This window comes from Tauraco erythrolophus, assembly GCF_009769465.1.
Source record: "Tauraco erythrolophus isolate bTauEry1 chromosome 30 unlocalized genomic scaffold, bTauEry1.pri scaffold_44_arrow_ctg1, whole genome shotgun sequence".
NCBI classification, from domain to species: domain Eukaryota; kingdom Metazoa; phylum Chordata; class Aves; order Musophagiformes; family Musophagidae; genus Tauraco; species Tauraco erythrolophus.
In genome coordinates, this window is record NW_028238561.1 from 995998 (window position 1) to 1019340 (window position 23343).

General features: G+C 65.9%; 4 protein-coding genes and 1 non-coding gene across 7 annotated transcripts; 4 read left to right on the forward strand and 1 right to left on the reverse strand.

The window, feature by feature from the left end:
* Window positions 1-142: 142 nt before the first annotated feature.
* LOC147526169 (SMAD family member 4-like) lies at window positions 143-4658 on the forward strand. The gene is given in 12 exon segments (XM_086630350.1): window positions 143-379; window positions 1401-1575; window positions 1691-1711; window positions 1827-1969; window positions 1971-2031; window positions 2125-2260; window positions 2370-2485; window positions 2583-2636; window positions 2723-2906; window positions 3665-3833; window positions 4211-4349; window positions 4447-4658. Coding segments are annotated over 12 exon segments (1647 nt in total).
* A 291-nt stretch (window positions 4659-4949) lies between these two features.
* Window positions 4950-6950, forward strand: SNAPIN (SNAP associated protein). The gene is made up of 4 exons (XM_086630387.1): window positions 4950-5059; window positions 5940-5986; window positions 6076-6194; window positions 6290-6950. Exons 1-4 carry the CDS (start codon window positions 4950-4952, stop codon window positions 6392-6394), a joined length of 381 nt encoding a protein of 126 aa, XP_086486513.1. The 3' UTR covers window positions 6395-6950.
* Window positions 6951-7053: 103 nt separating this feature from the next.
* ILF2 (interleukin enhancer binding factor 2) lies at window positions 7054-10633 on the reverse strand. 3 transcript variants are annotated; one of them, XM_086630386.1, is made up of 12 exons: window positions 10379-10633; window positions 9525-9629; window positions 9150-9227; window positions 8861-8963; window positions 8713-8778; window positions 8411-8527; window positions 8248-8326; window positions 8046-8133; window positions 7798-7859; window positions 7515-7629; window positions 7351-7441; window positions 7054-7253 (listed from the first exon to the last, which is right to left on the reverse strand). In XM_086630386.1, the coding sequence occupies exons 2-12, from the start codon at window positions 9621-9623 to the stop codon at window positions 7093-7095; spliced, it is 1059 nt and encodes a 352-aa protein (XP_086486512.1). In that variant the 5' UTR covers window positions 9624-9629; window positions 10379-10633; the 3' UTR covers window positions 7054-7092. The 3 variants fall into 3 exon arrangements, with proteins under 3 accessions (XP_086486512.1, XP_086486511.1, XP_086486510.1); XM_086630385.1 differs by having other exon boundaries at window positions 10340-10633; XM_086630384.1 differs by having other exon boundaries at window positions 10556-10601.
* An 897-nt stretch (window positions 10634-11530) lies between these two features.
* On the forward strand, window positions 11531-11602 carry TRNAM-CAU (transfer RNA methionine (anticodon CAU)). The gene has a single exon. It is a non-coding gene; the product is annotated as a tRNA-Met (tRNA).
* A 1164-nt stretch (window positions 11603-12766) lies between these two features.
* NPR1 (natriuretic peptide receptor 1) lies at window positions 12767-21714 on the forward strand. The gene is made up of 21 exons (XM_086630352.1): window positions 12767-13448; window positions 14551-14750; window positions 15023-15136; window positions 15579-15714; window positions 15830-15921; window positions 16008-16143; window positions 16233-16317; window positions 16446-16566; window positions 16640-16714; window positions 16824-16901; window positions 17016-17120; window positions 17307-17378; window positions 17484-17643; window positions 17737-17892; window positions 18728-18896; window positions 18979-19125; window positions 19724-19916; window positions 20009-20183; window positions 20890-20988; window positions 21077-21168; window positions 21652-21714. The coding sequence occupies exons 1-21, from the start codon at window positions 12767-12769 to the stop codon at window positions 21712-21714; spliced, it is 3150 nt and encodes a 1049-aa protein (XP_086486478.1).
* Window positions 21715-23343: the final 1629 nt, after the last annotated feature.

The following is a 23343-nucleotide window of genomic DNA, read 5'->3' on the forward strand; positions in this document are numbered from 1 at the left end:
ACCGGCACCCCGTATCGTTCTTAACTCCCGACTCGGTGGCCGCGGCTGTCGTGCAGGCGAGGGCAGGGGGGGCCAGCAGGTCCCCTGCCGCGGGGTGACAGGCAGGGCCGTGCCGTGCCGTGCCTTGCAGGGGAGCAGCGCCATGTCCCTCGGCGCGCCCACGAGCAGCGACGCCTGCCTGAGCATCGTGCACAGCCTGATGTGCCACCGGCAGGGCGGGGAGAACGAGACCTTCGCCAAGCGGGCCATCGAGAGCCTCGTCAAGAAGCTCAAGGAGAAGAAGGACGAGCTCGATTCGCTCATCGCCGCCATCACCACCAACGGCACCCACCCCAGCAAGTGCGTCACCATCCAACGCACCTTGGACGGGCGGCTCCAGGTAACCCCGCGGCACCAGGACCTGGGTGATCGGGTGCCTCGGCAGCCCCACGTCAGCCTGACAGCCCCCCATGCACCCCACAGCCCTCGCCGAGCTGGGGTGACCTGGGTGTTGGGGTGCCTCAGGACCCCCCAGCCCTCCCTGAGCTGGGGGGACCTGGGTGTTGGGGTGCCCCAAGACCCCCCAGCCCTTCCCAAGCTGGGGAAACCTGAGTGTTGGTTGGGGTGCCTCAAGACCTCTCGACCATCCCCAGGCTGGGGGGGGCTCAAGCATCCTGCTGCCCCAAGACCCCCAGCCCTCTCTAACCTGGGGGCACCTGGGTATTGGGGTGCCCCAAGGTCCCCTCACCCTCCCCAGGCTAGGAGGACTCAGCCATCCTGGTGCCCTGAGACCCCCCAGCCCTCCCTGAGGTAGGGGGACCTGGATATTGGGGTGCCTCAAGACCCCCCAGCCGTCCCCAAGCTGGGGGGACCCAGATGTCCAGGCAGCAAGGAGCCCACTGGAGGGGACCCTCCCGGGGTGGGGGATGCACAGGGGGACCCCACCTCGTCGAGCCTGTGGCTCTGGGCCAGGAGCCACGCTGACTTCAGTGTCTGGGCTCGCACCCACCCACCCACAGCTGCGGTTCCCCCAGGGGTGGGGGGGACAGGGACACCCAGGGATCCCCACCCTGTCGGGGCAGATGCGTTCAGGCAGGGGCAGCTGCAGGCAGCGTTGCCCCCTGCCCACCATCCGTTCCTCCCACCCCCGGCACTGGCATCCCCCGGCGTCTCTGCCCCCCTTCCCAGGATGAGTCACTGTCTGGCAGCAGCCTGTGAGTGAAGGGGGGGGCAGCGGGGGGGTGGTTATGTCTGGAGCCAGGGAGGCGCAGGGGGAGCCCCTCTGCCGCCGCAGGGTCCCGGCATGGTGCCAGCGCCTGCGCTGGGGGGCACTCTGGGGGGAGGGTCCAGCACTCAGTCTGGGAGAGAGGTGGGGGGGACCCACTCCAATGTCCCCACTCTGTCTCTGTGTCCCCCCCCAGGTGGCCGGCAGGAAGGGGTTCCCCCACGTCATCTACGCCCGGCTCTGGCGTTGGCCCGACCTGCACAAAAACGAGCTGAAACACGTCAAATTCTGCCAATTCGCCTTCGACCTCAAGTACGACAGCGTCTGCGTCAACCCCTACCACTACGAGCGCGTGGTGGCCCCCGCCATCGGTGAGCCGGTCCCACCGCCGGGACCCTTAGGGGTGGTTGGGGCGGGGGGGGGACCCCACTCCCACCGCCAGCACCTGTAACACCCCCCACCCCACCCCATTTCTCCCCCCCCCAGGTCTGAGCATCCAGAGCACAGGTGAGACCCCGGCACGGGGCCGGCGGGGAACACCCCCGGAACCAGCGTCCCCCCCCACCGCAGCGGGTCCCCGTACCCGCCATGGTCTCCGGTGTGTGTCCCCCCCCCTCCCCAGTGCCCCCCACGCGCCTGGTGAAGGAGGAGTTTGTCCATGACTGTGTGCAGATGGAGGTGCCCCCCGGCCGGGAGCAGGGGGCCAAGCGGGCGTCGCGCCTGCCCCCCGCCGAGCCCTACCGCCAGCCGCTGCCCCCCCCCGCAGCTCCCCGAGTCCCCCCGCGTCCCCGGGAGCCTCTACCCCACGCTGCCTATGTCACCCCCAGGTGAGACCCCCATTAAACCCCTGTCCCCAGGGAAGGGTTTGGGGGTGTCAGCCTGAGCCCCCCCCGCCCCAACCCCGTGTCACCCCCCCGCAGTGGCTCCTGGCAGCTCCCTGCTCTCGTTGCCCCCCGGCGAGGGGCTGCTGCACATCGCCTGCCCCACGCCGCCCCCGGCCGCCCCGGCGCAGCCCCCCCCGCAGAACGGCTACCCCAAGCCGCCCTACCACAGTGAGTACCGGGGACACCCCACCACGTCCCCCAGCTGGGTGGGGGTCCTGCGTGGGGACAACCCCCCCGCTGGCCCCGGCCACCTTCTCTCCCGCCACAGGTTCGCCGGCGAGCTGGAGCGGTGCAGCCATCTACAACCCAAGCCTGGGGGGCCCGCAGCCCACCCCCCCGCCGCAGCCCAGCAGCCGGAGCCACCCGCAGCCCCCGCTCCACCACCCCAACCACTACTGTAGGTTTAGGGGTGGGGGACTGGGGTAAAGGGGGGGCGTCATCTGCAAGGTCCCAGCCCCTTCACTGCGCTGACCCCATCTCTGCCCCCTCCCCAGGGCCCCCACACCATAGCTCCGGGCTGTACCAGCAACCGGTGTCCACCCACCCCGGTAAGTGCCCCCCACCCTAATTAGCACCCCAGTGATCACCAGCTATGGGTGCCCTGACCACCCCCCGTCCACATCGTCCCCCCCAGGGCCGGAGTTTTGGTGCTCCATCGCCTATTTCGAGATGGACGTGCAGGTGGGGGAGATCTTCAAGGTGCCGTCCAGTTGCCCCGTGGTCGTCGTGGACGGTTACGTGGACCCCTCCGGGGGGGACCGCTTCTGCCTGGGACAGCTCTCCAACGTGCACCGCACCGACGCCAGCGAGCGGGCCCGGTGGGGCGGGGGGGCGAGGGGGGGGGACGGGGACAGGGCAATGCCAAGGGAAAGGGGGGTGGAGGATGAGTGTGGGGCAGGATGGAGAAAATGGGAAGGGGGGGGGAGTGTAGCTAGGGGATGAAGGAATGGGTGGGGTAAATGGGGGGGCAATGTGGGGGTGTGGCATGGGGCAGAAGGGGGAGATGGGGGGCAAAAGGGTGCTTGGGGGTGCAGGGGTGATGTTTGGGGCAGAAGGGCTATATAGGGGTAAATGGGGAATGATGAGGTGGAAGGGGGATGTAGGTGGTAACTGGGGGATATATGGGGCAGGTGGGATAGAGGGGCAACTGGGGGATATATGGGGCAGGTGGGAGGACATAGAGGGCAACTGGGGGATATATGGGGCAGGTGGGATATAAGGGGCAATGGGGTTATATGGGGTGGGGGGGGATATAGGGGACAACTAGGGGATGATGGGGCAGGTGGGGGGATATAGGGGGAAAATGGGAGATATTTGGGGCAGGTGGGAGGATATAGGGGCCAACTAGGGGATATATGGGGCAGGTGGGGGGATATAGGAGGAAAATGGGAGACATATGGGGTAGGTGGAAGGATATAGGGGGCAACTGGGGGATATAGGGGGGGATGTGGGCAACCTACAGGACTGAAGGGGGATATAGAGGGCAAACGAGGGATGTACAGGTTGGGGGGGGGTATAGGGGGCTAATCTGGGGGGCAGGCGGGGGGTGCCGGTGCTGACGGTGTGTGCGGGACAGGCTGCACATCGGGAAGGGCGTGCAGCTGGAGTGCCGGGGCGAGGGCGACGTGTGGATGCGGTGCCTGAGCGACCACGCCGTCTTCGTGCAGAGCTACTACCTGGACCGGGAGGCCGGGAGAGCCCCCGGCGACGCCGTGCACAAGATCTACCCCGGCGCCTACATCAAGGTGGGGCGTCCCCGGGGGGTATCGGGGGGACCCCGCATCCCCAGGAGGGATATCAGGGCTGGGGGGGACCCCTGTGTTAAAGGGGGTCCTGGGCAAAGAGTCCCCAATGCTGGAGGGGGAGTGGAGGGCCCAGGGGTGGGGGGACCCCAGTGCCCGTGTTACAGGGGGTCCTGGGCAATGGGTCACCCACCTGGGGGGCAACGGAGGGAGCCCTGTGTCCACATTAAAGGGGGTCCCGCGCGAAAGGTCCCTAACGCTGAGGGGCAATGGGGGGGGTTCAGGGGATGGAGCGACCCCTGTGCCTATACTGAAGGGGATCCCCAGGGCATCCCCCTCCCATGCCACCCTGCTGAGGGGTCCCCTGGCATCGCCCCCAGGTATTTGACCTGCGCCAGTGCCACCGCCAGATGCAGCAGCAAGCGGCCACGGCGCAGGCTGCCGCCGCCGCGCAGGCTGCCGCCGTGGCCGGCAACATCCCGGGTCCCGGCTCGGTGGGAGGCATCGCGCCCGCCGTGGGTGAGTGACCCCCCACTCCCAGGGCTGGGACAGAGCACGGACGGGACCCCTGTAGCCACGGGGGTCGCCCACCCACGGCTGCATCGCTCCCGGGCAGGGCTTTCGGCGGCGGCGGGGATCGGCGTGGACGACCTGCGGCGGCTGTGCATCCTGCGGCTGAGCTTCGTCAAGGGCTGGGGGCCCGACTACCCCCGCCAGAGCATCAAGCACACGCCGTGCTGGATCGAGGTGCACCTCCACCGCGCGCTGCAGCTGCTGGACGAGGTGCTGCACGCCATGCCCGCCGCCGAGCCGGGCCCCCTGTGCTGACCCCCACCCCCCCCCTTAATTTAATTTTTGTAAGAAAAAGGCAAAAAAAAAGGAGAAAAAAAAAAAAAAAAAAAAGCAGCGGAAAGTGCCAGAAGCGCGTGCAGCGGCTGTTTCGAACTGGTGTTTAATGAACTGGTTTGGGCTCCGCGGGTGCTCGGCGCTGCGCAGCGGGCGGAGCCCTCGGGACTACATTTCCCAGCGGCCCCCGCGGCGCACCTCGCCCTGGGAGGACTTCGGTTCCCGGCAGCCCCCGCGCTGCCGCCATTTCCCGGCGGGCTGTGCGGCGCCAAGATGGCGGCGGGGAGCGGCGGCCCCGCGGCCCGGGAGCTGTTCGCCGAGGGGCTGCTGCAGTTCCTGCGGCCGGCGGTGCGGCAGCTCGACGGGCACGTCCGCGCCGTCAGGTCCGGGAGCGGCGGTGGGACCGGGGACTGGGACTGGGGAGCGGGGGCGGGTGTGGGACTGGAACTGGGGAGCAAAGGTGGGGTTGGGACTGGGAGTGGGAAGCAGGAGTGGGTGTGGGACTGGGAACGGGGAGCAGAGGTGGGTTTGGGACTGGGAGTGGGTCTGGGACTGGGGAGCGGGGGTGGGTGGGTTTGGGACTGGGAACGGGGAGCAAAGGTGGGTTTGGGACTGGGACTGGGGAGCAGGGGTAGGTGTGGGACCGGGAACGGGGAGCAAAGGTGGGTTTGGGACTGGGAATGGGAAGCAGGGGTGGGTTTGGGACTGGGAACGGGGAGCAAAGGTGGGTTTGGGACTGGGAATGGGAAGCAGGGGTGGGGTTGGGACTGGGAACGGGGAGCAGAGGTGGGTTTGGGATTGGGAGTGGGGGTGGGTCTGGGACTGGGGAGCAGGGGTGGGTGGGTTTGGGACTCGGAACGGGGAGCAGAGGTGGGTTTGGGACTGGGAGTGGGTCTGGGACTGGGGAGCGGGGGTGGGTGGGTTTGGGACTGGGAACGGGGAGCAAAGGTGGGTTTGGGACTGGGGAGCAGGGGTAGGTGTGGGACCGGGAACGGGGAGCAAAGGTGGGTTTGGGACTGGGAATGGGAAGCAGGGGTGGGTCTGGGACTGGGAGCGGGGGTTGGTCTGGGACTGGGGAGCAAGGGTGGGTTTTGGACTGGGGAGCAGGGGTGGGTTTGGGACTGGGAAGCAAGGGTGGATTTGGGACTGGAACTGGGGAGCTGGGGTGGAGTTTGGGACTGGGAACGGGGAGCAGAAGCGGGTTTGGGACTGGGAATGGGGCAGGGGGGGTTTGTCCTGGCCCCCAAACCGTCCCTTCCGCAGGGAGAGCCAGGTGGAGCTGCGGGAGCACATCGACAGCCTGGCCACAGGTGAGACGCGGGGGGTTCGCCTCGGGGGCTCAGTGGGGTTTGCCCCCCATCCCTCGGGGGTCCTCGCCCACCCTCTGCCCCCTCCCCAGAGCTGTGCCGCATCAACGAGGACCAGAAAGTGGCGCTGGACCTCGACCCCTACGTGAAGAAGCTGCTGAACGCCCGGCGCAGGGTGGTGCTGGTCAACAACATCCTGCAGAACGCCCAGGTCAGCGCAGGGACCCCGGGAGGGCGTTGGGGGTCCCGGTGTTTTGGGGGATCCCGGCCCCTCCCCGTCCTGACGGCGGCTGCTGGTCCGCGCAGGAACGGCTGCGGAGGCTGAACCACAGCGTGGCGAAGGAGACGGTGCGGAGGAAGGCCATGCTGGAGGCAGCTGGTGGCTACCCCCAGGGCCTGCCTGGCAAGTGAGGCCCCTGCGGCGGCACCGGGCCGGATCCGCCTCACGCCGACAGCCCTGGGAGCCGGGCCGGAGCGGGAGCGCCCGCGAAGGACAGCGAGGGGAGCAGGTATCCCTGTTTTTGGGGCAGCGGTCTCCCGAGCACCCACAGCACCGGAGGGGACAAGCCGTCCTGCGCCGTGAGGCCGCAGCCGAAGGAACCCGGGGGCCCCGGAATTGTATTTCCAGATTTGTAGGAACCGTAATAAAAGCGACGGCGTTTTGAGTCCATAACACTCCCGCAGCCCGCCGGCACCGTGCAGAAAGCAGGACCAGGCAGGTGCAGGGTGGGCGTCAGCATCCCCAGGGGGGGTCCCCCAAGTTCTGGAACCTCCTCCTGCTGTCAGACCTTTTTCTGGCCCTTTTCCACGACATCCATCTTCTCCCGAAACGAACAGGACGCGGTCAAAATGGTGGAAGGCTTTATTGTGGGACTTTTACAAAAGCACATCCAAGGACAGGTGATGGTGGCCGGCTGCGGCCACCGAGGATGGGCTCGGGCCTCTGCTGGATCTTGGCGTCCTTCAGCCAGGGGTGGGGGGGTCTCGCTGCAGGGGGACGGACAGGCTGCCATGGGGGGAGCGCTGCCGCGGGGCACCGGCACCCCAAAGCGCTCCCTCCCCTGCGCGGAGCTGCCTTCTCCTACCCTGCCAGGCTCTACCTGGGCGAGTCACTCCTGCGTCTCCATGCTTTCCTCCTCCTCGCCTGCAGCGGGTTCTTCCTGATTCTCCTCTTCCTCTTCTCCTTCTTTCTTCTCTGGAGGCTTCTCGTAAGCCTTCTCGGAAGGCGTCACTATCACCCCGTCCCACGTGGACATCTCAGAAGCCAAGTCTGCAAAAAATGGAGGGGTCAGGGTGAAAATCTTGTTCCATTCCCCCACCGAGACGCTGGCGGAGGAAGACCCACCCATGGCACCGGCCCCACTCACAGCTGGCATCGCCCTCTTGGCCCAGGATTTTCCTGTAGCCTCCGTGAGAGAGGATGCGGACAAGCGTCTGCGCGGTGTAGCACACCATGTCCTGTGGGCATGGGGAAGAGTCAGAGTGTGGACAGGTCCCGGTCCCTTCCCCCACGGCAGCGGAGGCCACTCACCTGCTGTTCCAGGGTCATCACCGTGTGGACTCGGAAGTTGCCGCTCTCGCAGGGATCGGTGATACCGACGGAGCCGGGGAGGAAGAGCCCCGCCGCCAGGATCTGAAGGCAGCGCCTACAGGATGAGACGTTTTGGGTTAGAAACCAGGCTTTTCCAGCACACATCTCCGTGAGGACTCCGCTTTGTCTGCGGTTCGGATCCCTTCAAGCCCTGAGATGGCGCTGCTTCCCTTCGGAACGTTTAAAACAGGGATTTGTGCGAGTGACGCAAACGGCAGCGGACCTGTAGGCGATGTTGAGCGCCAGGGGCTGCCTGGTGGGGTTGTTCATCACGGCGTAGTGCCCCTGCGGGGAGGAAAAAAGAAAGAGGGAGTTAGAAGGAGCGCAGCTTCCCGCAAGGGAAGTGTGAGAATTCCCGATTCCTGCTACAGGAGCTGTGAGGAGCTTTATGCCAGAGCCCAGGGATGTGCAGGCAGCTACGAGTTAGCCACGGCGCATCCGGCACACCAGCGTTCCCCCTTGTGCGCTCACCAGCAGGTCCAGAATCCAGGGGGTGAGGGGCTCGAAGCCGGGGAATCGGATTCTCAGGTCTTTCAGCAGCCGGATCAAGACCTTCACCCTGGAGGAGGCGGCAGGAGGAGGGTTCGCAACGTGTCACGCACCTTCCCGCTCTCCTTCCTTTCCCCCCGTTGTCTCCAAAGGAGATTTACTCCCCGTCGGAGGCCACACTCACGTGGACTGGGAAGCGTTCTCCTCGAACCAGCGTGCGTGTCTGATGGCGGCCAGGGCGCTCTGCAGCACTTTGATGTCCACTGAAAAGAAGCAGCAGAAATTCTTGTTTTTCCAACCAAAAAGTGAAGCTTTCCTCCACCCCGGTGAGGCAGCCGAGCTCTTACGGTGCAGCTCGGGGTCCAGCTTGCGGAGATTGGGCGGCACCGTGGTGATAAGGATCTTCACCGTGGCGTCGGCTGAGCTGATCTCAAAGCCCGTTTCGTTGGTCAGCATGGTCAGGACTGAGGAGAAAGAAGAAGAATTCCTCATGGAGGGGCTAGAAAACGTCACCGGTACCCAGGAACGCAGGAAACACCATGGATCTCGGCACCAGCCCCTTCAGTCAAACTCCAAAGCTCAAGGGGGAAATTGCCTGGTGTCCACCTCCGTCCCCCTCAACCCCATGTGACCCAGGAGAGCATCCCACCTTCGCTGGGGTCCTGCGCTCTCAGGCTTTCCACCACTTTGTTTCCCAGGGCTGCCACAGCTTCCACTAGGGAGAAGCAGCAGGAAGAGGGGGTTAGAGCGGAGCCGAGCGCCGCGGTTGGGTCAGCGGCCGCAGAGCCGACACTCACGGGTGGGCAGGATTTTCAGAATCACAACCAGGTCGGCCACGTTGTGCCCCGTCGTCATGGTGCCCTTCTTGTAGGAACCCACCTGGCGAACCTCCTCGATTTGCTGGTGGAAAGAATGTCAAAATTTGTTAATTTAATACACTGACTCCCAAAAACGTGGCACGTGTGAATCTTTAATCCACCTGGGGCCAGGTTTGGTGGCTGGAACACCATATCCCTCCTGCCAAAGCATCTCCCCATGTAATTGTGGTTTTGTTTTTTTTTCCAAGCTCACCACTTTTGGACTCACCACTTCGAATGTTCCTGGTGCTACAATTAAATTGTCGATCACGTTGTTTATTTTGGTCACCAGAGAAAGTATGGAAGCCTGGAAAGGAATTGGAAAAAGGGTGGTGTTAACCAGTCATCCAGCATGACTTGAAATCATCTGTCTCACGCAGCGTAACATAGACAGCCCTGATGCAAAATACATAATAAACAGAAAAAAGAAATGTATTCCAAAATCACTGTCCAAGAAACGTCACCCATATTTCTCCTGCAGTGCTTATTTTGGAGAGAATTAATTATTTTGGGGGACACTTTCGGAAGGACAGTCTGGTTTGGCATCCTCCAACGCTGCAGTAACACCCAGCTAAAGAATTTACGGCAATTTTCGGCACAAAACCTGTTCAGCAGCGGTCGGAGCAAGGTCCTGGTTCCTCTTCAGCAAAGCTTCGCTGAAGGCGGTCTCGTCGGCCGCGGGTTTGACGCGGGGGAACGCCATTTCGCACTGAAACGGGATGAGAAATCAGACCGCAACGCCCCAAAAAACACTTTGGTTCAACCTGCTCATCGGCAAAATTAACTCCAGGGTTTTTTATTATTTTTTTTTTTTTATTCTCCAGCACTTGTTTCCTTTGTGATTCCCCAACGTGCTTTGCACTTCTTGCTTTTATAATTCCACTTCCACGTTCTCCCAAGGGAAGGGAGGGCAGCTGCCTGTCCTGCCCGTACACCCACCACGCTCCGACGGCGACAAGAGGTTCCCAGACATGAGCCACCAGTGCACCCGTGCAGCTATGGGGTGTGAGACAGGGCAAATGTAACTTAAAAATGTCCCATCGAGAGGGTTTTTATTAACTATATTACAATCCCTTGGGAATCACACCCTTTGTTTGCACATGGCTGGAGTTTTTTGGTTGCTATGATGGGATCCACAGGGCCTGGCAGACAAAAGCGAGTGAACTTGTTTGCCTTGGAAGTCCCATGTCTGTAAAGGGCAGATGCTCAGCAGGAGGAGAAAATTATTTTCTCCTAGAAAAAGGTGGGAAATGCGCGTTGCTGTTGGTCCTCGTGCGGACCGACGGGCCAGAAAAGCCTGGAGAACACCTCAGGGGTGAGTGACAGCGATCGGAGCAACCCACGAGGTGTGTGTTATGGAGAGCTGACAGAAGCGAGGGTGTGGGCGAGTGGGGGGAGGTTCTTAAAAAGCCAAAAAACCTCAATCCAGGTGTTTATTTGTTGTGGTTAGGACTCAACTGCATCCCGGTCATCCCCCGTGACACAAGGACTCCGGACAACAGAGTAAAGAGATGTTTCGGGTTAGTTACTGAACCAACAGCATTTTCGGGGAGCTCCTTTACTCCTCGTCAGCAAACGAGGCTTTTAAGGTGCATCTTTAAACGGGGCACAGCCCCGCAGGAGAGGGTTACTCACGACATAGAAATCAAAGGGGATGTGCGGCACAAAGGGCCGGAACCTAAAGGAGAAAAAAAAGAAAAAAAAAAACCAACTTTATTCTCTGGGGGGCGGGGGGACGACGTCCACCCGCTCGCCATCACCGACCACCCCCCCGCCATCACCGTTTCGCGGCAGTTCGGTCCCGAGACGCCAGAAAGGCCCTACAGAAACAGGAAAGTTTGGGATTTTTTTTTCTACACCCTACCGCTAACTAACCCCCCCCGGCCCCGGTGCGACCGGGCAGTGGCCGCGCACCGGGGCCTCCCGGCGCTGAGACACCCGGCCCGGCGGGGCCGCCACCCCCCGCCCGCCCTACGCCTGCCGGTTCTCCTGCGCTACACTGCGAGCTCCAGCCCCGGTCCCCGCGCCCCCCCCTCGGCCTGACACGCTAAAGAGCCACCCTCGCTAGAGCAGAAGCCAGACTCGCCCACAGCCAGGGCCTCCCCTGGAACCAAAGCGTCCGCCACGGCCTCTGCCTCGGTCGCCCCTGCGGGAGAGAGAAGGGGAGCGGCGTCAGCGGCGCGGGGGGGCCCGCCCCGGTCGCACCGAGGTGGGTGCACCCCCCCCCGCCGCCCCCGGCCCGCTCCCCGCGCACCTCATGGCTCCGCCGCTCCCAACAATGAACCGCCGCTCAGCAGACCCCGCCGGCTTTGCGCTCCCCGCAACAACCCGCTCGCCTATTGGTTCCCGCCCGCCGCGAGCCCGCCCACTGGCGGCGCTCTGCTGCAAACCATTGGCTCAGATGACCATCAATCCGAGGCGGAGGGGGGAAGGGGGGCGGGGGGGGGAGTGAAAGCGACCAATCGTGGCGCAGGCCGTGCGCGCGCGCTGGGCGGCGGGCGGCCGCTGGAGGGGGCACGGAGTTCAGGAATGGAGCAGGCGGGGAGAGCAGTGCGCATGCGCGCAGGGAGAGCAGGTACGTATTGCGCCGATGGAGACCTATGTCCAGGCAGCAGAGTGGCGCAGCGGAAGCGTGCTGGGCCCATAACCCAGAGGTCGATGGATCGAAACCATCCTCTGCTAGCATAAATGTTTTTAACCCGCTCACACCCGTGGGTTTTTTTTTTTTCATTAATTAATTACTTTAATTTTCGCTTAGCGGCCCCTAATGCTCCTCCCCGGCAACACCGACCTGGTGCAGCCATGGCCGGCACGGCTGGGCTCAACGCGTCACGAGTGTCCCAGGGCCACCGAGGTCACGCGTGTCCCCCAGAGCCACGCATGTCCTGGGGCGGGAGCGTCACGCGTGTTCCTGAGTGTTGTGCGTGTCCCTGGGAGCTCTGCGTGTCACCGGTAGGTTGTGCATGTCCCAGGGTGGGAGCTCTGCAGGTGTCCCCAAAACCACGCGTGTCCTCGAAACCACACATGTCCCCGAAGCCACATGTGTCCCTGAAGCCACATCTGTTCCCAAGCACTGTGCGTGTCCCAGGGAGCTCCGTGTGTCCCCAGAGGGCTGTATATGTCCCAGGGTGGGAGCTCCACACATGTCCCTAGAACCACGCGTGTCCCCGAAGCCACGCGTGTCCCCGAAGCCACGCGTGTCCCCAAGCGCTGTGCGTGTCCCTGGGAGCTGCACAGCCCACAGAGCTGTATCTTTCTGGGGTAACCTCCTCATCCCCCCGGTGCTGCCGTGACCATGGGACAGGAACTTCCACGAGTGGGATGGGAAGAGGCGCTTGAACCCGCCACGAAGCCCCCATGGTCACCCAAAGCCCAGCGGGGCTGGAGATCCCGTGGGGACGGGACACGGTCCGGGGCTGTGGGGTGTTCCCAGCCCACTGATGAGTTTGTCAGGTCTCAGCCCCACCACGGGTGACCGAGTTCCAGTGGCAGAACCAGAGCGGCCGCGGACGTCGCCGCGCACCCGGGACACGCCGTACGGCGTGTCCCGGGTGCGCGGCGCCGTCCGCGGCCACCCATCACCGGTGTCATCCCACCACCCCAACTTTGCCACGGGTGGGTATATCCACACCCACCACCGGGCGGCCTCATCCTCCAGCCCGGTCCTCGATGGCTGCCGTGGGGGCGGGAAGGAAGGAGTTAAGCTCGGTGTGGATGATAACGGCCCTTTGTGTCACCGGGAGGGGAGGAGGAGGAGGAGGGGGAGGAAGGGCTTAGCCCCGCCACAGAGTGGGAAGGTTGGGGGGGGGGGGTGTAAGTGCGTGGAAAAGCCACTTTCCGTGGGCGATGCTGGCGGTGCTGGCCGTGTTCTGCGGCGCGGTGACGGCGGCAGCGACGACGGGGACGACCACGCTGACTTTAGCCGTGGTGTTACCCGAACGCAACCTCACCTACCCGTGGGCTTGGCCACGAGTGGGACCGGCGGTGCGTTTAGCCGTGGCCGCCGTTAATTCCCGACCCGATTTATTACCCGGTTTTACCCTGCGGTGGGTTTTCGGTAGCAGCGAAGATCGGCACGGGGTTTGTTCCGAAATGGCCGCGCCGTTGGCCGCCGTCGACCTACAGCTCGCTCATCACCCCGCCGCGTTTTTGGGACCCGGTTGCGTCTATACGGCGGCACCGGTCGCCCGCTTCACCACTCACTGGCGACTTCCACTCGTGACGGCGGGTGCCGAAGCCCACGGCTTCGACGACAAGCAAGAACAATTCGGTTTGACCACCCGCGCCGGTCCCAGTCACCGCAAACTGGGTGAACTGGGCGTTCAGCTCCACCGTCATTTCAACTGGACCCGTCGGGCTTTACTGGTTTACTGGGACGAGAAGGTGGACGACCGGCCCTACTTCTTCGCCGCCGAGGGGTTGTACATCCAGCTGCCCACCCTGCGCAACCTCACCGTCTTGGACGTCGTCTTCCGCGACGGCGACAACTTCTCCTTCATCATCCAGGAGATCAAGCAGAACGGACGGGGTGAGTGCCAGGGGGCGGTGGCGGAGGGGGGGGGATGCACACACCGGTGGAGGGGGCATCACCGTGCACCGGCACGGGGAGCGAGGACGGGGCTGCAGGAGGAGGGTGCCGGTACGGTGCGCGGCTCTGCACGGGTGTGCACGGCTCCACGCGGGTGTGCACGGCTTTACACGGCTGTGCAAAGGTGCTGACGGCTGAGCACGGGTGCGTGTAGCTCTACATGAGTGTGCCCGGGCACACATGGCGCTGCCCGAGTGAGTGGGTGTGTGCACAAGCGCGGGCGTGCACGGGTGGGCACAGCTGTGCACAAGTGTTCGCACCAGCACACGGGTGAACACGCCTGTGCCGGGGTGTGCACGGCTCTGCACGGCTCTACGCGGCGCCGCACGCCTGAACACGGGCGTGCACCGTGACCGCACACGCGTGTGCTGCCCTGACTACCCCACCGGGAGCCGCTGAGCTCCCCTCCGCTCGGTGCCCCAGGCTGCCTCCGTCCCCCTCCCCGCCAGCTGCTCCCTTGAGACCCGCAGCCGTCCCGGGTGGCACCAGGGCAGCGGGTGCTGGCAGGGTTGGCACCGGGCGGTTGGCATCCGGCCGTCCCCTGCCTCGCCATCTTGGCGCTCAGCCTCGGTGGGTGCTATTTTGGGTCCCCCACGGTGCCGGTGGGTGGGTGACACGGCTGCGCCCCGTGCGGGGCAGCACCCTCGGGTCCTGCCAGCACCCTGACCCTGTGCCGAAGGGGACCACGGCGGCGGGGCAGGCGGCACCCACCGGGGTCACCGTGCCGCCAAGAATCAATCTGGGACGCAGGGAGGAGGAAACGGAGTCGGGAAAACAGGAAACCTCAGCCTGGCACCCGCAGCGGAGGGCAGAGGCGGGCAGGGCACGGGGTGGGGGGCACAGGCAGCGGGGTGCGGGACCCCCCACTCCCTGGCATCCCGCTCGACCGCCCTCCGCCCGCTCGACCCACCGCACGTCCCCCGTCGCGTGGCGCGTTAACCGGGATCCCCTCCGCGATGCCGGTCTCGGGGATCCCCCGGGGTGACGGGGGGGGGTGCGGGGAGGGTCTGGGGGTGCCACGAGCCGTCTGGCCCCCGCGCAGTCGTCTACGTGTGCTGCGCCCCGGAGACGCTGCGGGAGCTGATGCTGCAGGCGGCACGCGAAGGGCTGACCCGCGGCGACTACGTCTTCTTCTACATCGACATCTTCGGGCTCAGCCTCCAGGGCAGCCGCTTCCCGGAGCCCCAGCGGCCCTGGAAGCGGGGGGACCGCCACGATGCCAGCGCCCGCCGAGCCTTCGAGGTGAGCCCGGAGTTCCGTGCCCGCCGCGCTCCTCGATACGCCGGCGCCCACCCGGAGCGGGGAGCGGGCGCCGGAGGTGGCGGAGCAGCCCCGTGTTTTCCTCGCCAGCGCCGAGGAGGAAGGAAACGAGATTAACGGCCCCGGGTCGGGCGCTGCCCGGAGCGGAGGTTGTTAATTGGGGGGGTGGAAGGGCAGCTGTCCCCGAGGGGTCCAGGAGGGGTCTGTGGCCCCCGCGGGGTCCCACCGCTGCCCGTCACTGTTGCCCATCCCAGGCCGTCACCATCATCACGTACAAGGAGCCCGAGAACCCCGAGTACCGGCCCTTCCTGGCGCGGCTGAAGGAGGAGGCGCTCACCCACTTCAACTTCTCCATGAAGGATGGCTTGGTGGGACGGGGGGCTGGAGCTGGGAAGGCTGTGGGGTGGGGACTGGGGGTGCAGGAGGGAGCTGGAGCTGCTGGGGACATGGGATGGAGCTGAGGATGAGGGGACACGGGATGGACCTGGGGACAAGGGGACACAGGATGGAGCTGGGGCTGCTGCAGGGCATGGGATGGAGCTGAGGACATGGGTTGGAGCTGGGGCTGCTGAAGGATACAAGAGCTGGGGACAAGGGGACACAGGATGGAGCTGGGGCTGCTGGAGGGCATGAGATGGAGCTGGGGACAAAGGGACATGGGGTGGAGTTGGAGACAAGAGGACAAGGGGGCATGGGATGGAGCCAAGTCTACTGGGAATGAGGAGCTGCAGGATGACGTGGGGCTGCTGGGTAGGAGCGGACAGGGACCCTGGGCTGCGCCTCGTGCCCGAGCCATCTCTGTGCCCCCAGATGAACTTCATCGCGGCCGCCTTCCATGACGGGGTGCTGCTCTACGCCCAGGCCGTCAACGAGACGCTGGAGCAGGGCGGCTCCATCACCAACGCCTCCACCATCACCCGCCAGATGTGGAACCGCACCTTCTATGGTGAGCCCTGGCCCTGGCCCGGCTGGGTGCTGCCTGCCAGGCACCCACCTGCCCCCCTCCCAGGATGATATTTTAGGATCAAAGCCCCCATGAGCCCCTCACCCTTCGTCCTCAGGTGTCACCGGCTTCCTGAAGATCGACGAGAACGGGGACCGGGAGAGCGACTACTCCCTGTGGGACATGGACCCCGCGCGGGGAGACTTCCAGGTGAGCCCCGGCGCGGGGGCAGCCGGTCCCGCAGGGCAGCCAGGATCCCCCTCCCACCCATTTCTTGCCCTCCTCCCTCCTCCAAGATCGTGGCCAACTACAACGGCACCACCAAGAAGATCCAAATGGTGCCGGGACGCGAGATCCACTGGCCGGGGAACGTGGTCCCCTCCGACGTCCCCCTGTGTGGCTTCGACAACAGCAACCCGCTGTGCCGCAAAGGTGAGAGGTGTCGAGGAGGGGACGGGCACGACACGGGACCCCCACCCGGGCACCCACCAGCCCCTCACCACCCTCCTCTCACTGTACAGCCAACCTGTCCACCCTGGAGATCCTGTCCCTCGTGGTCAGCCTGATCCTCCTGGCCATCACCGTCACCTCCTTCTTCATCTACAGGTGCCGGGGTCGGGGAGGGGGACCTCGAGGCTGCGCCACCTGTCCCCAGAGGTGGCGGGGCGGGAGTAGGGGGTGGAGGGGGCCACACACGCGGTGGGGAGGGGTCTCATCCTGCCCACCCGGCGCAGGAAGCTGCAGCTGGAGAAGGAGCTGGCGGCCGAGCTGTGGCGCATCCGTTGGGAGGACGTACAGATGAGCAGCTTGGAGAAACATCTGCGGAGCGCTGGCAGCAAGCTCACCCTCTCCCTGGTGAGCACCCATCCCGTCCCCAGCCCTGCGCCCGGCGACAGGGACCCGGCTCACCCCACGTCCCTTCCCGCAGAGGGGCTCCAACTACGGCTCGCTGATGACCACGGAAGGGCAGTTCCAGGTCTACGCCAAGACGGCGTATTACAAGGTATGGGGGTACAGGAGAAGGGATGGGAACCCACCATCCCACCGGGCACTCGTCACCCCTCCAGGCACCCAGCACCCCGCCAGGCACCCACCATGCCGTGTCTCCCCAGGGCAACCTCGTGGCTGTGAAGCACCTCAACCGCAAGCGCATCGAGCTGACGCGCAAGGTCTTGTTCGAGCTGAAGCACGTAGGTGGACCCCGGCTCGGCGCCCGTGTGGTGGGGTGGGGGTGCCCAGCCCGATGGCACCTGAGCGGGGTGGGACGTGGCATGAGCCTGGTCCCACGCCCTGCTCCGCCGTAGATGCGGGATGTCCAAAACGAGCATCTGACCCGCTTCATCGGCGCCTGCACAGACCCCCCGAACATCTGCATCCTGACCGAGTACTGCCCGCGCGGGAGCCTCCAGGTACCGTCGGGGTCCCGGCTGCCCGGCAACCACCTGGGGCTGGAGCATCTCCAGCCAGTGCCCATCACCCAGCATCGGGGCTGCCCAGGGTGGGAGGGAGCCGACCGCAGCGGGCAGATGGACACTGTCCCCCATCCTGGGACCATCCATGGTTGGAGGACAGCAACATGACCCTCGTGTCCCCAGGACATCTTGGAGAACGAGAGCATCACGTTGGACTGGATGTTCCGCTATTCCCTCACCCATGACATCGTCAAGGTAACGAGCTGGTTCCCACCAGGCGCCCAGTTCCCATGGAGGTTCCCCGTTCCCATGCTGGGGAGGGATGGGACAACCAGGTCCGACCACTCTCCGCCCTGCCAGGGGATGCAGTTCCTGCACAACGGGGTGATCGTCTCCCACGGGAACCTCAAGTCCTCCAACTGCGTGGTGGACAGCCGCTTCGTGCTGAAGATCACGGACTACGGGCTGGAGAGCTTCCGCGTGGCCCCCGACGGCGAGGACTCCCATGCGCTCTTCGCCAGTGAGCACCCTGCCCCGGCCTCAGCCCCCAACCCTGGGAGCAACCCCTACCCGGGGTCCCCACCCGGCCTGAGCCCCCTCCCCGGTGCCACAGAGAAGCTGTGGACGGCACCCGAGCTGCTGCGGATGGAGTCGCCACCAGCCCGTGGCACGCAGAAGGGCGACGTTTACAGCTTCGGCATCATCCTGCAAGAGATCGCCCTGCGCAACGGCGTCTTCTACGTGGAGGGGATGGACCTGAGCCCCAAAGGTGAGCAGGGAGGCTGGGGTGATGTTGCCAGGGACCTGTTGTTGGGTGGTTGGACCTGCTGATGGGTGCTTGGCCTCACTGATCAGTGGTTGGACCAGCTGATGGGTGCTTAGACCTGCTGTGATGGGTTCTTGGACCTGCTGATGGGTTCTTGGACCTGTTCTGATGGATACTTGGACCCACTGATGGGTTATTGGCCTCACTGATGGGTGCCTGGACCAACTGATGGTGCTGCAACCTGTTGTGATGGGTGCTTAGCCCTGCTGATGTGTTGTTGGACCTGCTGTGACAGGTTCTTGGACCAGCTGATGGGTGGTTGACCTCGCTGATGGGTGGTTGGACCCATTGCTGGGTGGTTGGACCTCTTGGTGGGTTATTGGACCTGCTGGCAGGTGCTTGGACCAGCTGATGGGTGCTTAGACCTGCTGTGATGGGTTCCTGGACCTGCTGTGATGGGTTCTTGGACCTGCTGATGGGTTGTTGGCCTCACTGATGGGTGGGTGGACCAACTGATGGTACTGCAACCTGCTGCGATGGGTGCTTGGCCCTGCCAATAGGTTGTTGGACCTGCTGTGATGGGTTCTCAGACTAGCTGATGGGTCATTGGCCTCGGTGATGGGTAGCTGGACTCACTGGTGGGCGGCTGGACCTACTGGTGGGTTATTTGACCTGCTGGTGGGTACTCGAACCAGCTGATGGTGATTGGACCAGCTAATGGGTGGTTGGCCTCACTTGATGGGTGCTTGGACCTGCTGATGGATGCTTGGACCTGCTGATGGGTGCCTGCACCCGCTGATGGGTGTTTGGACCCGCTGATGGGTGCTTGGCTGCACAGAGATCATCGAGCGGGTGAAGAGCGGGGAACGCCCCAGCTTCCGCCCCTCGGCCAACGTGGGGTGCCACATGGAGGAGCTGGGCCAGCTGATGCAGCACTGCTGGGCCGAGGACATCCTGGAGCGCCCCGACTTCAACCAGATCAAGGTCCAGCTCCGCAAGTTCAACAGGTACCTCCACCTCCCTCAGCCCCGTAGGTGATGGGTGACCCCAAAAAGGGTCCCCGGGTGGGTGTTCACCCCCTGCCCGCAGGGAAAGCAGCAGCAACATCCTGGACAACCTGCTGACGCGCATGGAGCAGTATGCCAACAACCTGGAGGAGCTGGTGGAGGAGCGAACCCAAGCCTACCTGGAGGAGAAGCGCAAGGCTGAGGCTCTGCTCTACCAGATCCTACCCCAGTGAGCACCAGGGGGGCCCTGGCCCTCTGTGTACCCCCCATCCCACCGCTGGGCACCCCGGGGCACCACACCAGCATCCCCTGCCTGCCTTGGGCTGGGGTCCTCCGTGGATGCTCTTCATGGTTGGGGTGCTTGGAGGGGCTGGGGACACCAAGGACCCCCACATGGCATGGAGTTGGGGGTGTTTGGAGGCGCTGGGCACCCCATGGGGACCTGAAGGACCTTCACATTGTGTGGCTGCAGGTGTCTGGAGGGGCTGGGGACCCCAGGAGGACCCCAAGGACACCCCCCATGGCTTGGGGGAACTGGGGACCCCCCCCTAGGCTGCTGCATGGCTCAGGGTGCCCGAAGGGGCCAGGGACCCCAAGGACCCTGCCAGTGTGGTCCAGAGCTGGAGGTGCTTGGAGGGGCTGGAGACCCCAAGGACCCCCCTACCGTGATTCTTTGGGGCTTGGGGTACTAAAAAGGGGCCAGAGATGACCCCGGCCCCCCAGCACGGCTTGGAGGTGGGCGGTCCTCAGAGGGCTGGAGACCCGGGGGGCACAGCTGGAGGCTGGCGACGCCGTGCCCCCCGCTCACCCACCCCCTGCACCCGCAGCTCGGTGGCGGAGCAGCTGAAGCGGGGGGAGACGGTGCAGGCGGAGGCTTTCGACAGCGTCACCATCTACTTCAGCGACATCGTGGGCTTCACGGCGCTGTCGGCCGAGAGCACCCCCATGCAGGTGGTGACGCTGCTCAACGACCTCTACACCTGCTTCGACGCCATCATCGACAACTTCGACGTCTACAAGGTGAGGACGTGCGCCACGGGTCATGGCGGGCACCGCAGAGCCGGCGTCGCACCCACGGCGCGGTGCCCGGCGTGGTGCCCACCTCTCCGCAGGTGGAGACGATCGGGGATGCCTACATGGTGGTGTCGGGGCTGCCGGTGCGCAACGGGAAGCTGCACGCCCGCGAGGTCGCCCGCATGGCGCTGGCGCTGCTGGATGCCGTCCGCTCCTTCTGCATCCGCCACCGGCCGCAGCAGCAGCTCAAGCTGCGTATTGGCATCCACACGGGTCAGCGGGGATGGGGACGTGGCACCCACATGGGTCAGCGGGCATGGGGACAGGGATGTGGCACCCACACGGGTCAGCAGGGACGGGGACGTGGCACCTACATGGGTCAGCGGGCACGGAGACGGGGACGTGGCACCCACATGGGTCAGCGGGCATGGGGCCGGGGATGTGGCACCCACATGGGTCAGCGGGGATGGGGACGTGGCACCCACAGGGGTCAGCAGGCACGGGGACAGGGATGTGGCACCCACACGGGTCAGCGGGGTCAGGGACATGGCACCCGCAGGGGTCAGTGGGCATGGGGACGGGGACGTGGCACCTACATGGATCAGCAGGGACAGGGACCTGGCATCTATGTGGGTTAGCAGGCATGGAGACAGGGATGTGGCACCCACATGGGTCAGCAGGGATGGGGACATGGCACTCCATGGGTCAGAGGGGATGGGGACAGAGACATGGCACCCCACAGGTCAGTGGGGACGGGGACATGGCACCGAATGGGTTAATGGGGATGGAGATGGGGGGACGTGGCACCCACATGGGTCCGTGGGGTGGGAGGACGTGGCATCCACATGCACCAGCAAGGATGGCAGAGACAGGGCACCCAATGGGGCAGGGGGGCACCCAACTCTCCTGTGGACCCCAGGGACAGGGGAGGGGTTACGGGCACCCAGGGGAACGGTGGGGCTCACCGGGTGCCCCGCAGGACCCGTCTGCGCCGGCGTCGTGGGTCTCAAAATGCCCCGGTACTGCCTCTTCGGGGACACGGTGAACACGGCCTCACGCATGGAGTCCAACGGGGAAGGTGAGGGGCCGGGTGGGCACCCAGGGGTGCTGCCGGGGTGGGGGCCGGGCTTGGCACCCATGGGTGCTGACGGGACCACCCCCACCAGCCCTGAAGATCCACATCTCGGCGGTGACCAAGGCCGTGCTGGAGGAGTTCGGCTGCTTCGAGCTGGAGCTGCGGGGTGACGTGGAGATGAAGGTGAACCCTGGGCCCCCCCTCAACAGCCTCAGCCCCCCCAAGGCTGCCCCAACGCGGGTCCCCCCAGCTGGGTCCTCCCTCTGCATCCTCATCCTGCAGCCCCGCTGGGGCAAGGGGCACCGCCTGCACCCCACCCCTGGGCAATGGGCACTGCCTGCACCCCAACTCCTTGGGCAATGGGTACCCCCTGCACCCCAATCTCTGGGGCAATGGGCACCACCTGCACCCCGACCCCCTGGGCAATGGGCACTCCCTGCACCCCAATCCCTGGGCAATGGGCACCACCTGCACCCCACTCCTGGGCAATGGGTACCCCCTGCACCCCGACCCCCTGGGCAATGGGCACTCCCTGCACCCCAATCCCTGGGGCAATGGGCACCCCCTGCCCCTCAACTCCTTGGGCAATAGGTTCCCCCTGCACCCCAACCCCTGGGCAATGGGCACCCCCTGCACCCCCGCGCCCCTGACCCCCTCTCTCCGCAGGGCAAGGGGAAGGTGAGGACGTACTGGCTGCTGGGGGAACATGGAAGCAGCACCCGGGGCTGAACCCCCCCACACCCCCAGCAGCACCCGGAGCCCACGGGGCCATTCCCAGCACCACCGTCACGGGCCCCCCCGGGCTGGGGCCAGGCGGGGGGCACCGGCAGCGGCCGGGGGCTGGGCGCACCCCCCGATGGCACTGCTCTACCCAACCGACTGCTCCCGGGGGGGGCCCCAACCCCCAGGGGGGGCTCCAACCCCCAGCAGCCCCCTGGCCTGACTCGGGCACCAGCGGAGGAGCGGGGCCGAGGCGAGGGGGGGTCGGGGTGGGGGGGGGGACACCCCCAGACCGCGGGCGGGGGTCACTAGAGCTCTAATTTTTGTAATAAAGCTGGTGTGTACGCACGCGCCGGGGGTCTCCGTGGGGTCCCTCTGCGCCCCCCCCCGCCGCACCCCCACATCTCTGCGCACCCTGTGGTCCCACCAGGGTATTGGGTGGCCCTGGGGGGGGGTGTCTCCCCGAGCAGCACCCTGAGACCCCCGCAGGGAGAGGGGGCTCCGGGGGGGCTTTACAAGAGTGGAGCACCCGGGGGGGGGGGGGGGGGTGTCTTTTTAGGGGGGGCTCTGCGGGGCCAGAGCAGCCGGGACGGGGCGGCAGCGCAAGGCTGTGCGGGGCTGGGGGGTCCCGAGGTTCCCCACTGGGGTCCAGGAGACCCCCCAGGTGCCCGGCAGTGCACACCCCGGGGGGTTCCCCGGGGCTCCGGCGGGGCTCGGTCGTGCGCGCCCCGCGGAGGTCCCGAGATTCCCGGGGGATCCCGGCTGTGCCCGACCCGGGGGGGGGCGGTCCGGGGAGCTCCGATCACCATGTCCCGCGGGTCCTGGGGGGTCCCGGGGGATCGTGGGGGGTCTCAGGGGGTCCCGGGGGATCCCGAGGGTCTCGGCCGTGACCGACCCCGGGGTGTCCGGGAAGGGTCCGGGGAGCTCCGATCGTCACGTCCCGTGGGTCCTGCGGGGTCCCGGAGGGTCCCGGGGGGTCCTGGAGCGTCTCAGGGGGTCCCGGGGGGTCCCGGGGATCGTGGGAGGTCCTGGGGCGTCTCTGGGGGTCCCGGGGGATCCCGGGGGTCCCGGCCGTGCCCGACCCGGGGGGGTCCGGGGAGGGTCCGGGGAGCTCCGATCGCCACGTCCTGGCAGATCCCGGGGAGTCCCGGGGGTCCCGGGGGGTCCCGGCCGCACGCGGCGCCTCCCGGCGCGCGGGGGCGGAGCGTTCGCCCCGTGCCGGCCCCGCCCCCGCCTCCCCATTGGCCGAGCAGCCCGCCGCGGCCCCGCCCCTCCAGGCCGGCTCCCCTGGCTGTCACTCCGAGCCGTGCCGCTGCTGCCATTGGTCAAGAGCAGCGGGAGGGGCGGGTCCTTCCGGCCGCCGTGCGCTTCCTCTTCCCCCCCGGGCCCTCCCGTCCCTCTCCCAGTGACTTCCGGCCGGCGGCGCTGGGCGGGGGGTGCGGAGCCGCCGCTCCCCTCCCCTCCCCCCGGCACCGAGACCCCCGCCCGGCGGAGCCCCCCGCTCCGCCCCGGCGGCAGCCGCAGCGCCCGCCGCGCCCCGCCCCGGGGGACCTGTCACCCCCCCCGGGCGCTCCCCCGCGGCGGGGCCCCCCCGGGCCCCCCCTCACCACAGGCCCCGTTTGGGGCCCCCCCTCCCTC